This window comes from Xiphophorus maculatus, chromosome 18 (assembly GCF_002775205.1).
Source record: "Xiphophorus maculatus strain JP 163 A chromosome 18, X_maculatus-5.0-male, whole genome shotgun sequence".
Lineage (NCBI taxonomy): Eukaryota > Metazoa > Chordata > Actinopteri > Cyprinodontiformes > Poeciliidae > Xiphophorus > Xiphophorus maculatus.
In genome coordinates, this window is record NC_036460.1 from 19982739 (window position 1) to 19998437 (window position 15699).

Genomic DNA, 15699 nt, shown 5'->3' on the forward strand with positions numbered 1-15699 from the left:
TTTAAAAATGAAACCTAAAATTTCCAATTTCTCATGAAAAGAGGATGGTGGGCCATTGAGCAACAGTTCAGTCCTGTTTCTCTTTAGTCGAGGTTTGACACTTCTGATATTCTCTCTGGTTCAGTAGTGGCCTACCACAAGCAGAGTCACGGCTGGAGCCCATGTCCTGGATACATCCCAGCCCAAACTCAGTAATGGGCTTTACTTCACAATCAGCTGCAGTTATACCTTTCACTTGTGCAACTTTTTGTGCTCCATTGTTTTCTTTTACTCAAATTTCTATTAATATGAAATCAATTCTCTGTGAGCACAGCCAACTTTGTAGCAATGAAGTTATGAAGTCTACCCTCCTTCTGGAGGATGTCAGTGATTGTCAGCTGTCAAGTCAGCAAACAAGACAACACTGTATACAAAGAATAGTGTGACTCTGCCTTGAATAATTTGTTTATTCAGTTATGTTCTTATTCCTCAGGTTTCCACTACAGTGCTCAGTAATGTCAACATCTTGTTTCCTCACTGTAGGCAATATTATTTCTCAAGCAACACTTTTATCACAAACTACAGAAAGCTTAACCATTGCAAAAGCTGAGGAGAAAATGAAAATTGCTAATCTGTAAAAACAAAAAAGAAAAAAAAAGTCTCGCTCTCATGTTTATACACGTCTGAAACGCTGCATGTAGCCATTAAGAATAAGAGGTGAAGTTAAAAACAGGCCAGATATCAACAAAGCTCAAACAAGACTGCCCTCATTTTGGCGATGTTGCTCCGAGTGTGAATTTAGAGAAGGCCTATCAGGACTGAAGCCAGGGCAAAAGCAAGCTCGTCCTCACACACATCAGTAGTGTCTTACATAACACAACGAGTGATGGCAGCTGAGGACACAATAATACTGCCTTTGGCAATTGTCCTGTGAAAGTTGGAAAGGGAAAGGATCGGGTAAGTGGGAGACATAACAGAGAAGGACAAGCCCACTAAAACACTAGTAACACTGAAAAAGAGAGGAGCAGTATGGATGTGGGAGAGAAGAGAGCGGTTTAAGAAGAGATGTTCTTTCAGCAGATGCCCATGTACATTTTTACCAGGAATCAAATATATAAAACAGAATCATACACACCAGATTTACTTAATGATAAACAAGAAAATACTTGCTAGGAATATGTTCCTCAATCATCACTCTCATGCCTTTAAACATAAAACTTTGAAACCATTGAAAATGACATGCATCTCTTTTGTCTCATTTGTTTGTCTGTAGTAATATAACTTCTGAACTAATACAATATCAGGATATGTTTATAAATAAAACAACATTCCTTACCATTCATGGAGATAAAAGAACATAATAAAGGCGATGCAAAAACTTGATATATTAAAGGAAAGATTCCGGTTCGGATGTGCTTAGAAAACAGAAACATTTTTGCCGAAGTGACAGTAAACATCAGAAGCAGAGTACCATTGCCATCTCTTATTTGTAATTTTATGGTCTGCTTCAACATCATTATGATAACTTCAGAACCAGTTTCAAAGGAACAGGTATTCCGGAGTTTCTTCATGAGAGCACTTTAGCTTTCAGTGATGCTCTACTGTCAAAACAAGGTACAGACAGGACAAGACAGCTGCACATTTTTATGTCCAGATGAAACCACAACATAACTTTTATCTCTCTGCACTGACAACCTCTGGCAATTAGCTGTTCCATATACGTCATCTTTGCGTGTCTGCAGCATGTGTGTGAGTGGAGCATCAATGCGTACATTATGAAGAATAATGGAAGGGAAAAACACTCCCAGATGCATGATGCAATTATACCCTTGATTATCTGATTGGGTAATCTGCAGACGTCCAAGACAAACAGGTTGTCGGCAGACTGTTGACCGAGCATAAACCACTGGGAAGGACAGACGTGCACACACAAACACACGCCTGCATCTGAGCGTGTGCTCAAGAGTGCTGAGATAAAGTGAACACCAAGCGGAGACGTAGTGTTGAAGTACTTTTTTATATTACCATATTTTCCGCACTATAAGGTGCACCTAAAAGCCTTCAATTTTCTCAAAAGCCGACAGTGCGCCTTATAATCCGGTGCGCCTTATATATGGACCAATATTGAGCCACAACAGGTCTCGCAACTACGGTAAGCAGCCGTCGACTTCATTTTCCCTCGTAGAGGAAGAAGCGCGTGGTGAATGCCGGGATATATGACTGCGCGAAGCGTGCCATTTCATTTCCATTTGTGTTTGTGTAAAGATCCAAAAATGGCTCCTATTAAGAGACACGCTTACGATGCAGAGTTTAAACTCAAGGCAATCAGTCACGCAGACTGTTTTTTATGTGTTTATTGAATCGAGGAAAGTTCCCCTCCACTATGTGATATAAATGTTGCACTACTGTATATGTTATACCTTGCTGTTGTCAAAAGATAAACTGTCACGAAAATACCACGTCACTGACTTTACCTCGGGGAAAATAATAAAACAGCTGTTTATTAATTTGGGAATGAACGGAGTTGTCAGAATTGCTGGTTTGTAATCTATTAATAAAGTTTGACTGACCTATCTGACTGTTTTGCTGACATTCCCTTTAGCGCAGCTCCATCTAATGGATGCATAACGTAACCCCAGCCTCTACTGTAGCGTCTATTCTATGCTCCTTATAATGCTGTGTGCCTTATATATGAAAAAAGTTTTAAAATAGGCCATTCATTGAAGGTGCGCCTTATAATGTGGTGCGGCTTATAGTGCGGAAAATACGGTAATATGTGTTTCCTGCACAGGCACAGCAGTGAACAGGAAGAACATGCATGCTAGAGGAAAAGAGCTTATGAGGAGGAACTGAGCTCACCCTATCGCAACATGTGCAACAAACTTATACCTATGTGCTGTGTAATGAGAGATTTGAAAAAAAAATCTACACTGGTGATATAAAATACTGAATCATAAAAGTTGGCAGTTTGAAAAGCAGGCACATAAGAATAACCAGGGTTTCCCCCAGTGTTTATGAGCCTGGTGGGCCACCAGGCTAAGTATTGCTTATTTTTTAGTCTTTTTAAAATGTTTACATTTTTAAGGTTTTATAGTTGGTGTTCAAGTATTAATCTTCCAATCTTTCAATGAAACATAATTATCAAGTGATATTTTCAAATTTCCTGTCAACTTTAAAAAAATTTTAACTCAAAAACACGGTAGGCCGCTGGATGAATGACTGCCCCGGCACCCAACCACCAGGCTTAGCAAGTTTTCTGGGGAAAACCTTAGATAACTACTCATGGACATTATTAGCAGTTTAGTTTCTGTTCCTGTCCACAAAAAACACAAAGGTGAAACTTTTTAGAAAAGCAATGTGAATCATATCAGTGTGAATGCAAAATGAAGCTATTTGAAAATCATGATGTTAGTCACATTATCTTGTGCACACAAGCTCGGTTTTCACAACAAAAACAGTGGCAGACCTCCATGACCTGTCTGTGGTGCTGCACCTCTTCACATTATTTAAAGAAAATTCTGTTCATTGTGTAATTTTTATACTGTCGGCAAAGACACACAAAAATAACATGCGCAAAATCATATGTGATATGCCATGAGGAAACCAGAGAAACAACATAAAAACTGAGAAAATAATGATTTTTTGGGGGGCGGGGGGTTTATATGTAACTGTTAAAGTCATGAGGAAATCACCCAGTGTTTGAAATAGCAGTTTTAGAGGATTTTAAATTGTAAACTTTGTGTTTGAATTCAGTTTATTTATAAAGCACATCTGTGTTGTTTTAGGGAGTGGGGAAATTCAAAGCTGATTAACGTACCAGATATTACTGGCTATTCACATGTTTTTGTCATTGGTTTCGGCCAATGAGATGAAAGTTAAAAGAAACCCAAGGCTTCTTAACATCATCATTATGCTAATCTTGAACAACTATGGGTCACTGGAAAAGAACCAGACCCATTTTTGGGTTCAGGCCAAATGCTCACCTATATTTGGCCCAGAGCTGGTGCAGATAACTTATCCAGTCAGAGAAAATGCTATAAGAGAGGAAAAGAGAAATCTCCACATTATCGTGCAGCCATAAAATTCCTCTGGATGGATTATTCAGAAGTAGAAAGAAAGCAGAAAGCCTCTACAGGCAGAGCATTTTCATTCTGCTATTGTGTGCAATTTTTTGCAGATATCCAACAGAAAATGTGTTTGGAAACATTGTCATGTACACACGGACTTAGGATGGACCAAATGGCACCACATCTGCTTTTGAATAAAACTTGTTGGACAACCAGTTGGCTTAAAACTCTCTAAAAGCAACAAATTCAAACCCAATCTAAAATAATTCAAGAACAGATGAAAAACAAAGTCAATCTATAAAATAGTTACTAAGCCTAACAAGCCCACCAGTTTTTATCTAATGGAAATCTGCAGAAATGTGAGACCAGCTATAAATATAAGTTACAATATTGAATAATACAGCAACAAGCTGTTATTTTAGATGTAATAAGAAAAAAAAAATCATATTGAAGAAACTCAGATTGTAATCTATTCTTGAAATTTTAATTCTGTAGTTCAATAGAAATGATATTTCAGCTTTCATAACATCTGAGTGTTATGCCACCTTTGCCTCTGGTGCCAATAGAATTTTTGGGCCCACTGTCTCATCAAAACTACAGCTTGGAGTGAAACACACATTATAACACAGGTGGTAAACCACATTTTCAGTGAGCATCCTAATAAAATAAATAAAGCTGACATTTTAATTGGACTTGTAAAAGTTTGTGGAATGGCACCAAGCCCTGTTTCAAACCCAATGCTGCTTGTGAGGAAGGTAAATTTATTAGGTTTCCCGAAAACCGTTATAGCCTAAAACAACAAGTTTGCCTTCTCAGTAGCAACTAATTACTGTGTTGCTACTGTGAGGAGCAAGAGTGTGAGCACTGACTTTAAATTAAAGGCGTAACACTGAAAAACCCAGATGAATGCCAATCATTCTTGCATAAATAGTTTGAAATTCCTAGCTCTTATCCCTTAACTGGTTTTTAAAATTCTCAGAATACCAACCAATGATTTGTGTGCAAGAGACGGGTAACTAATTATGCAACGTGTACTGGATCAGAACCCTTTCATTTTGTAGAGAAGTGGTCCCAATGAAACTAAAAACATTTAGCTGTTTATAGTTCTCTCCTGCTGACAGGCTGTCAGAGACTGTTTACAGTGGAGAAGCAGACAGACATATGGACAGATCTAAGGTTTGCTCCTTAACATTACCCCCTGTCCAGGCCAACTCCCCTCCCTCTCCAAACCTTTCACCAAGCATATTTTGGAGCTAAAACACACCATTGAATGAAGCAACAAGGCAATCCTTGTCCTAGGCCACCAAACCCCATCTGGACAGCCAGCAGGAAAGCATCTGTATGTACTGTATGTGTTGGTGTGTGTGTGTGTGTGTGTGTGTGTGTGTGTGTGCGTGTGTGTGTGTGTGTGTGTGCGTGTGTGTGTGTGTGTGTGTGTGTGTGTGAATGCGTGAAGACATGTACAGTATGCAGAAGTGGATAGAAAATTATATGCTGCTGCCTTTCAGCTTCAGGCTGTGCAGCATCTCTCATTCCTCAACTTTACGTCAAGACGGACATTCAGCATTCGCATGTGCAATATCTGCCAAGCGCGCCCGGAGAGGTCGAGAGGAACAGCCATGCAAGAGCTCTGAACGCTGCTGTGTTTGGAAGCCAACTGTTGTCCTGTTACCATCAACACTCTGCCTGCGCTTGGCACCGAGCTTTCTTTCACTCTGTTTTTTTCCTCATGCCCCCCAACAAATCTTTCAGCGCTCGTTTAGCACTCCTCTCACTCCTTCTCTTTCACATGGCCCCCTGCTTTAGGTCCCCTCTCAGCTTGTTTCTCCCCCATTCATCCACTCTCTCACTCACATGATACAGTAAATACACAACTAATCATGCTCAAGCTGTTGAGTGTTGCTTGGAGCTGAATTTGCCCCGTCCAAATACCTCTGTTATCTTTGCTTCTTCTTTCTCCATCATGTTTTTTCCTATCATCCTCCCACCCCCAGTTTCTTTGAATAAAATATATCTAAAATATATAAAGGAACACTATACAATATTTAAAGATTCTCTTAATTTCAAACTTTCTTCTGTAACGTATTGCAAAGTATAGGCACCGGCAGCAGCTAAGCTTCAGTATCAGGTTTGGTGGAAAGACTTGCTTTATAATCCTAAATAAAAATGTAGAAATAAATAACAAACATTTAATATTTGTGAAATGCTAAAAGTTTATCACCTTAGCCGGATTATGATACAAGTAGTTATCCTTCATTGTCCCACAGTGGGTAAATTCAAGTGTAACAGACACACACCAAAGGTAGGAGGAAACTTGTATATTCTTCCCTGAAGCTTAGTCAATTTTGACTGGTACACTATAGTAACACACCCATGGGTACACCCCCGCCCACACTCACGCACACGCACGCCTACACCCCCACACGCACACAGTAAAAATGCCACATTTGTATCACTGGAACAACAAACAGACTGGGTATATGCATGTTCTTAGAATCAACTATTCTGTCTTGCATCACAGTCCAAACTTTGGCAATTCTGCTCTGTTGTTATTATTTATGCCTGTATGTACAGTACAGACCAAAAGTTTGGACACACAGTTGTGTCCAAACTTTTGGTCTGTACTGTATGTGAAGATGAAAGTTTTATCCACAGTCATGATGGAAAATGTCATGACATTATGAGAATGTAGTGATGAGAAAACAGGGGGGAAACATGTTTCTATCAAAACTAAAATACTTTAGGATATTTGGTCAGTTTTTTGTAAATTCTGACTGAATAACAAAATTACAAAAGCACATTTTATTTTTATCTGTGTTTTTCTGTGATGAACATGTCAAAGTAAGGTCTAAGATGCTTTTATTTTGTTTATGAAAATAGTTGTTGTTTTTTTCAGTTTGATTGTTCATTACTGCTGTCCTCCACATAAATAGAACATAGAAAAAGTAGAAACATAAAAGAAGATTTGATCTTAGTGAAACACATCAGCTGCTTTCAGCACTAGTGTCATCAATCCAACATCTTGTCCGGATTGGTTTTATACTTTACATTACGCTCTTCAATGTAAAATGAGGCTTGTCATCAATCCCAAAACCCACTGAATTGATGGCAGAAGGCTAATGAAATCATCTAATCTACTTTTCCACATTGTTCAACCACATTAACTACATTGTTTAATTAATTTATTTATTTAATGATGGTCCACCAAAAGCTTCCATCGCGTTTCATTGAGCTTGTTTGGGCTCCCTTTCTGCAGAAAGAATAAGATATATATATTGGAGATGACTGTAGTGCAGAACTCCATGCAGCACAACATTAGCAAAACACACAGTGGCAACAATTGTTTAATATCAAGATAACAATATTATTTGTTATTAAGTCAAATTTTCCTCACTCTCCACATAATTTTTTGCCCTAGGTGTCTTGAAGCCTCTTTGCCCCCCAAAATCTATCCAGTGTTTGGGCATTATTGCCAAATGTATTATTTACATACGGAGAATGAATAAATGACATTTGTGGTATTATGGCACACAAAGTAATGTATTAAACCAGCCATCTGGATTTAAGATATAGCACACATTGTTATTGAAATGACGACTGTCTCTACATACTCTATCTTCTTTCCAGAAGTCTGAGTAGTAGAGCCCTGAAAAGCAAAAGATAACAAAAAATTGCAAAGGTTGATAAGAAAGCCACTAATGAGATTTTTATTGCGCTGTGGCTTTGAGTTCGGATGGATGGATGAATGGATGGATAGATGGACGGACAGATGGAAATATTTTCAAATGTATTTTATTTCTACAAAATTACCCACACTTGGAAAATTCCTTAAATCAAATTCCATACTTTTCCAGGTTGTGTAGGAACTGTGTCATTATTTTTAATAAAGACATTTATCTCTGAAAGTAGGTTATGTGTATAAGACACAGTGAAGTATGATAACCTGGGCATAAACTGTTGGATTGACTATGAATACAATTACATATTTATTACCAAGTGTGAGCATTTATTGTTAAATAATTAAGCCAGATTGGATATTGAAAGACTTGGACATGGCTGTCTTTTAATTGTGCCTAATAATTGAATTTATCAAAACTTTCATATGCTCACTGAATTTGTTTTGCTTGACTTACACCATTAAAAAAAACTTCATCCATACATACATTAAAAACATTTCCAGCTCCATCCATTCGAAACAAAGACCATAATCCGCCATCGTCTTAGAAGAGATATATTAGGCCTAGACACTATTCCGAGTGAGACAGATCAGGCGACTGGAGCAGGTTGTGTGTCTCCCTGGAAAAGTATGTGCGTCAGTGAGAGAATGTGGGCCTTCCCCTTAAATAGATTTCAGAGCACGTGTTTCTCTTTTAAAATCTGCCTCCCGTCTTCTGCTGTTAATTTTTAAACAGACACAGCACCATTTGTTACTTTTAATGGAAACATATGTATGTAATTTTGCATATTAGAAGTTACATTTCTGCTGCGTTTCCAAAAACTGAGCTTGTTATATGTTCTGCTGAGACATTTTCTGAAATAAGAGTGACCTAAAAGACATACACCTCCTCCTAATCTGTTAGAAGCTCCCACACAAAGGCAAACAAACGTATCTTCTCATTTCTGATCACCATTAAAAAGAACAAAAATGTGAATACAATCCTTCAAATTAAAACCTAAAAAGGTGTTTTAAAGCTTGGGTTAAAACTTCTTATTAAGCTCATTAAAGCCTCCACGGTGACGATTGAAATATTATCTTTCATTCAAATGAGAAGAAATACACCAGAAATGCAACAATGAAACTGAGCCTACGCTATTTTGCAGCTTTCAGATCAGCAGAGTGCTTGTCTTGCCTCTGGCTCGGCAGGCTGTACCAGTCTGCTTCATAAATACTGCACAGCCAACGCTTGATGAAAACCCCTCTTCTCTCAGGTACAACTGCACTCTGGAGAGCTTCATTATATACAGTATGGATAAACTGTACCATAACTGTGTGTGTTTGTGTCAGCCAGAGAGCACCAGGAAATCATGTGATTCTCAAAACAATTTGAAATTTTTACTTAAAAAAATACCTTTATGTAAGTTTGTCTATTTCTACATGTTTTGTGACCTTGTGCAATGTACAGACTGCCTGTAGTTTTAGTAATGGCAGCAGAAGAAATGAACAAAGCGTTGGCCACGCTTCCAAATATTGAAGTAACATTAACAGCCGCCTCGTCTGCTTTCGCAGTGGAGGACGGTTGCACCAACTCAAAGCAAAACATTGCGCTAATGTCGGCATCCACAGTCCACATTTCTGAAAAAATATTTTTTAGAAATACTTGTTCTTTTTCATGTGCCTGATCATGTACTCATGCTCAGGGTTTCCTGAAACACTTGAGAACAGAATGGGTATGACAGCAATTTGCACCAGTCTGACGGTTGAATAAACTAAGTAACAGATCAAAAACAATTAATTTCTTTTTTGTTGAATTCAATAAATCTTTGTTGTCGAACTTAATCCATTTTCATTTCAGCAGAAAGAAAGGGTATTTGAGTTAAAATATTCTTTGGCAACGTTTGGCTACCGATTAAATTTTTATTTTAAATTATTGCAGACCTTGCAATTAACTTTTTATATTTAATAATAGTAGAATCCCATCCCTTTATAAATTACAAAGATTATAAACCAAGGACTTCTGTCTGTACAGGAGTGGCACAGCCAGTGTTCACTTTTTTTGGCTTACAGTAACATGGAAAATAAAATGTTCCAGCTCGTCAATCATTATTTCCTCCTCCTCCAAACTTGTGAACTCGTAACAGTCGTTACTCTCTGCCATGATGGCTGTGTTTACTGTACTGTTGTAAACCACACATAATTATGCCAAAAAGACCATGACGTACATTGCAGTGGAAGGGTTTCACACACTGTAAAAAAAGTCAGTAAATTTACGGTAAAAAACTGTAAAAAACCAACAGTTTTTGACCGTCGTATCCAAAAACATTGCATTACCGTAGAAATTACATGGAACTACCGTAAGTCGAAACTGCAAAGAAAGTCAGTGAATTTACGGTAAGAAATGGTAAAAGACCAACAGTTTTTGACCGTCGTACCCAAAAACATTGCATTACCGTAGAAATTACATGGAACTACCGTAAGTCGAAACTGCAAAGAAAGTCAGTAAATTTACGGTAAAAAATTGTAAAATGCCAGCAGTTACTGACCAGAATATTCACAGCATTATACTGCCGTAGAAAATACATGGCATTATCATAACTGAATAAACATATATCCTAAATAATTGTGACAGTCACGAATGTAGAAAATACAGAAATATAGTGTAAAAATATAAGTAATTGTAAAGTTCTTAAAAAATTGTAATATTGCCAGCAGTTAATTACCCTAAACTTAACAGTAGCAATCAGCCAAAATTACAAATTTTGCTGATGTTTAGATCTACAATGTAAAAGCGTAAACAAGACTGCAAAATAATTTTTTACAAAGAACAGAATGCTGGTGTGATATTTTGGTTTCTTTTTTAATAATGTCTTTAATACACCAAACTGAAATCTCAGCAGTAGACCAGGCATCGATCTGGCGATCCACCGATTGCAAAGCAAACTCCTACAGCCAACGCCACCATCATTTATGAGAGCATTTGATCATTAACATTAAGAGAACTGTATGTTAGCCCCTCTTGCTTGAATGAAGCTGAAGTTGGTTTCCAATTGCTGCTTCCAATTTGGGAAATGGCTAAAGGGCAATTCCACCTAATTTTTCACTGCAATCAGCATCTTTAATTTACTCTAGCTAAAAAACTACAACACCTAGACTCTTCAAATCTGGACTAGATTATTCTCAACTCATATCAGAATATTTAAAACCAAGTGTGGGATTTGTAAAACCTTTATCTGATTTGTGAAACTTCAATAAAGAACAATTCTAGTGTTATCCAAAATCATACAAGTTGTAAAGTCACCCATCATTGAAGTTTCACAAATCCCACACTTGGTTTTGAATATTGTGCTATTAGTAGAGAATAGTCTAGAGCAGGGGTCCCCAAACTTTTTCCTGCGAGGGCCACATAGCTGTTCCTTTCTCTGCTCGGGGGCCGGTCTTAGTTTTTGGAGAAAGATACCTTAGAAACTTATTGTCGGCGGGGGGGGGGGGGGGGGGGGGGGGCTGTTCTGTCTTTGAAACTGTCGACGGGGGGGGGGGGGGGGGGGGGGGGTTGCTGACTACGACACATTCGCGGTCGCTTTTAGATAGATTTTTACCCAGAATGGAAATGGAAAAAACCGTGAGTGAAACGGTGACTGGGACTGACTAGTATATATTTGAGGGAAAGTTAGTTTAACATCTGCTCAAGAGCCCCCTGGTGGTTGAAGAGAAATCCACAAACCAGAAAATACAATATATGAAAAAATACACTGAATGCTCTCTGGTATGAGGAGGCGGGCCAGATCCGGCATTGCCAGACCAAATGACGCAGGCCGTAGTTTGGGGACCCCTGGTCTAGAGAGTTTTTCATTTTGTAATTGTGATAAATAGTAGGGTTTACAGTAAATGGAGACTGTTATTTGTCATGTAAACAAATAATTATCTAGTTTGCATTGCTGCTTGATCCTTCAGCATCAGCAGCAAGATTCTTTTAACTCTGTTCCTGTAGTGGTGTCCTGAACTCAACACAGTAAAGTCACTGTGCTAACTAAGGTTGCTAACTAGGGTGCTGAGAGCCCAGTAGGCCTGGTCCTTGTCAAGATGCTGCTACTGTCTTTGAAATCAAATTTCTGCTATTTTTGCACGTTCAGGAGGAGAAGGGCAACACATCACAGGTGAGTCCCTTTCACGGTTTCAACTGAAGTTAGCTAACTTTAACCAACTGACAAAGAAATGTGTAGTTTCTGAGCCATGCTGTTTATGTACATGCACTGCAGCTAGATATTTTTACTATATGGAACATTTAATCTTCACAGATGCAACACTTCCATTAATGTTTCTGTAGGAATGGCTGCATAGATTATATTTCTGGTCTACTTCAGACTACATGTGCTTAAAGTTATTGTTAATGGCAGAAGCAACTTTTTCCAAGTTTGGTTCAATAATTAATTTGAATTACTTTGAGTGTGAAATGTTCATGCATGCAAGTTAAATCTCTGAAGAACATGTTAGCTTTTGTTTCAATACTTTGGTAATACTTAGAAGTATAAAGCTTGGCATCAGAGATATTATTTAATATTTTCCTTTGACCTCTTGACTCTCACACCCAAAATACTTGCACTAAAGTCACTGGGTCCATGACAGTTGAAGGATTTGAAGATAAGAGAATTTAAATATTAATATTTTACAGCTTTTCTCAGTTTGGGTGCATCTCTCAGAACAGAATTGAAATTCTTAAAACTACCTGTTCAATCTTCAAATTACTGTGTCACTTCTGCACATCAAAAAAATTAGTTTTGCAAGTTTTGCTTTTGTACATCATGTAGCTGGTTATGTACACTTCTATGCTTTTATAATTGTAATTTGCTTTTATCGTCTTGATCAAAATATGTTAACCCTCCTGTTGTCCTCGGGTCAAAATGACCCGCCACTGTGTTAAACCCCCCCCCCCCCCCAAACAATCCCCTAAATGTAATTTTTTTAACTTGAGATTTTAAGACTTTTCCTAGATTGGCCCAGACAATAGAAAAAGTTCAGTGTTGCTTTTATTCTCATTTCCATGTAAGCTGTACAAAAAAAGGTACAAAGATGGTCTTCAGGTCAAAATGACCCGTGAGGCAAATGGAGTTGAAATCAAGGTCACAGAGTTATTTACAAACCATAAAATGTTACAAAGTTTTAGTTGTGTCTCAGATCAATCAGTAGCAGAAGTGAGCAGAGAGTGGAAGGCCAATTTTCCGAGCCACAATGCCAGTCAAACTCTTTCACACCTACTCAAGACTGATGCGATTTGATGACCGTGAATCAAGACCAGCAAGACGTATGACAGACAAACTTGCAGCCATAAGAGAGGTATGGGACAAGTGGGTGGAGCGGTTGCCCTACCTCTACAATCCAGAGCCTGATGTAACAGTGGATGAGCAACTGGTTCCATTTAGAGGTAATCTGTTTTCATATTTGTAATAAAAGTGATTTTCACTATTGATTTCTTTGACTGTTTTCTGTGACACTGATACTAATCACTGATGCTAATGTCTTTTGTCCAAAGGTTGTTGTCCTTTCCGGCAGTATATGCCCAGCAAGCCAGCAAAATATGGGATCAAGTCATGGGTGGCTTCTGAATCAAGCTATGCTTGGAAAATGCAAGTCTATACTGGGAAGTCAACCAGTGGATGCCCAGAGAAGAACCAGGGGTTGCGAGTTGTGCTTGATGTGACAGAGGGACTGAGGGGTCACAATGTGACATGTGACAATTTCTTCAACTCTTATGAACTCGGACAGCAGCTCCTGAAGAGGAAGATCACCATGGTTGGTACAGTTCAAAAGAACAAGCCTGAGCTCCCACCTGCACTGCTTGGGTCAAAGGAGAGAGAGGTCTTCTCCTCAAAGTTTGCCTTCACACCCACCACCACTCTAGTTTCCTACCTCCCAAAGAAAAACAAGAATGTAGTTCTTCTGAGCACACTGCACAAAGACGGCGACATTAGTGACCGTGAGGACAGGAAGCCAATCATCATCCTGGAATAAAACCGAAACAAAGGAGGTGTGGACAACCTAGATAAGGTGATTGGAGCATATAGCTGCAGAAGAATGACTGCCCGCTGGCCCCTGGTCATCTTCCACAACATCATTGATGTGTCCTCCTACAATGCCTTTGTGATTTGGATAGAGATCAACCCAACCTGGATGTCTCATAAGCACAACAAGAAGAGGGTGTTCCTGGAGCAGCTAGGAAAGGCACTTGTAACTCCACTCATTGAAAGAAGGAAGCATGTCCCCCACACAGAAGCCTCAGCAGCAGTTGTGAAAGCTATTCAGAGTGCAGCAGCTCCTGATCAACCTGAGGATCCATCTACCACAGCCACTTCCTCAGCTAAGCCAAGTAAGAGGAAGAGATGTCAGTTCTGCCCTCAGACTGTAAAACACATACTGTGTGCTGCAGGTGTAAGAAATATATCTGCAAAGGCTGTGCACTTGCATACTGCCCTACATGTGCCAATTAGTTGAATGGGTTATGTTATTTTTCATATTTTTGTATTGTACATCCTCTTGTTCACTGGAGAAAAGTAAAAGAAAATTAGTCACTGTGATGAATAAAAATGCATTCGAAACTCATTTTGCACATTTTTTTTCTTAAGCTATAGAAATTCAAGTGGAGAGGGAAAAGTCAAGTATTCACACATTTTGTGGTGAGTGACAATATACAAGATAGAATTTGGTGTTTAAAATTCAATTAAGCTGCTTATATTGGGGGTTTATTGAAGACGGGTCATTTTGACCCGGAGGATAAAGGGTGTATACAGAAAATGAGGACAACAGGACAACAACGTGTCTGTGTTGAATTCTCAACTTCCAAAATAGCATCAGTTCATTGTGTAAGTCTTAACATGCATAAGTCTTAAAGTTGTCATAATGTGAATCATATATTAATTAATTTATATTCTATTATTTTCTAAATCTGTCCTGAATTGGTAAATTGCTCCCAAGTGAGTCCTGAGTTTCTCTAACAGGTCAGTGTATGAACCATTAGCTCAACCAACGATCAACCAGTTTTCTGAAACAGATTGGAGGTGCATCTTGTGAACCATCTGTTGGCAACATTATGCTCTATATAGTCAGAACACAACACAATGTTACATGTCTGAGAACTGATGAACAAGTATCTGGGCAGAGTGAACAGCCAGAGAGAAGAAGAGGAGTGAGGCTGAGGAGGAAATAGTTGGGAGGAAAGCAGAAGAAGAGTCAGAAGAGGCTGAGGACATCTGCCAGTTTCCATCAGTCCAACATCAGGACATGGCTGAGACCCACAACATGATGCTGATGGAGGTCCTCCCACCCTACTGTTCATTCCTTAACCCCACTGAGGAAGAAAGATTCCTCAGTGGAGTTAAGGAACAAAGTGACTATGGAAATTAAAATGTAATGTAATTTCTACAGCACTGTACAGTTTTCCTTGAGGAGATTGTCCTGTGGCTCCTTTTCTACTTTTTTTGTTCTCTGCATTTCTGTCTTTTTCTTTCTGAATCACCATGGCATGGTCCATGAATAAATTATAGCAAAAGCGTAAATCAGTGTTTCTCAATCCTGGTCTTCAGCGTCACCCTGTCCTGCAGGTTTAGGTATTTCCCTTCTGCCACACACCTGAATTGTATCTCTGGATGATTAACAAGCTTCTGCAGTACTTGATTGTCATCCAATCATTTGAATCAGCTGTTCTGGAGTAGAGGCACATCTAAAACATGCAGAGCAGGGGGGCGTTGAGGACCAGGGTTGAGAAACACTGGCGTAAATGATCCTTTTGTAGTCTCTTCTCATGACTAATCGATTTGACTGTCTTATCTGTACATAGAGAGACTATAACTTATTATTTTGAGTCACTGATATGTTAACAGACAGGATTTTAAGAGCTGAACTAAGGATTTTGAAAGCAAACAAATGCTATTTTTCCTGTTTCTACAAATTGTTTTGAGAAATGCGCTTACTGTTTTGTAAATGCCAACAATGACTCGAGAAATG

At 38.7% G+C, this 15699-nt stretch overlaps 2 protein-coding genes across 2 annotated transcripts in view; one reads left to right on the top strand and one right to left on the bottom strand.

The window, feature by feature from the left end:
- Positions 1-15699, bottom strand: part of LOC102229669 (cGMP-inhibited 3',5'-cyclic phosphodiesterase A-like) — a 70692-nt gene that overhangs the window by 44451 nt on the left and 10542 nt on the right. The gene's annotated exons all lie outside the window — the stretch shown is intronic.
- On the top strand, positions 12785-14270 carry LOC111611991 (piggyBac transposable element-derived protein 3-like). The gene is made up of 2 exons (XM_023351357.1): positions 12785-13123; positions 13232-14270. The coding sequence occupies exons 1-2, from the start codon at positions 12931-12933 to the stop codon at positions 13708-13710; spliced, it is 672 nt and encodes a 223-aa protein (XP_023207125.1). The 5' UTR covers positions 12785-12930; the 3' UTR covers positions 13711-14270.

What these genes read in the sequence shown, in the direction of transcription:
- LOC111611991 (XM_023351357.1), top strand. Translation starts at nt 12,931, where the DNA reads ATGCCAGTCAAACTCTTTCACACCTACTCAAGACTGATGCGATTTGAT. An exon ending in GCAACTGGTTCCATTTAGAG is followed by an intron (nt 13,124 to 13,231) that starts GTAATCTGTTTT and finishes TTTTGTCCAAAG; the next exon opens with GTTGTTGTCCTTTCCGGCAG.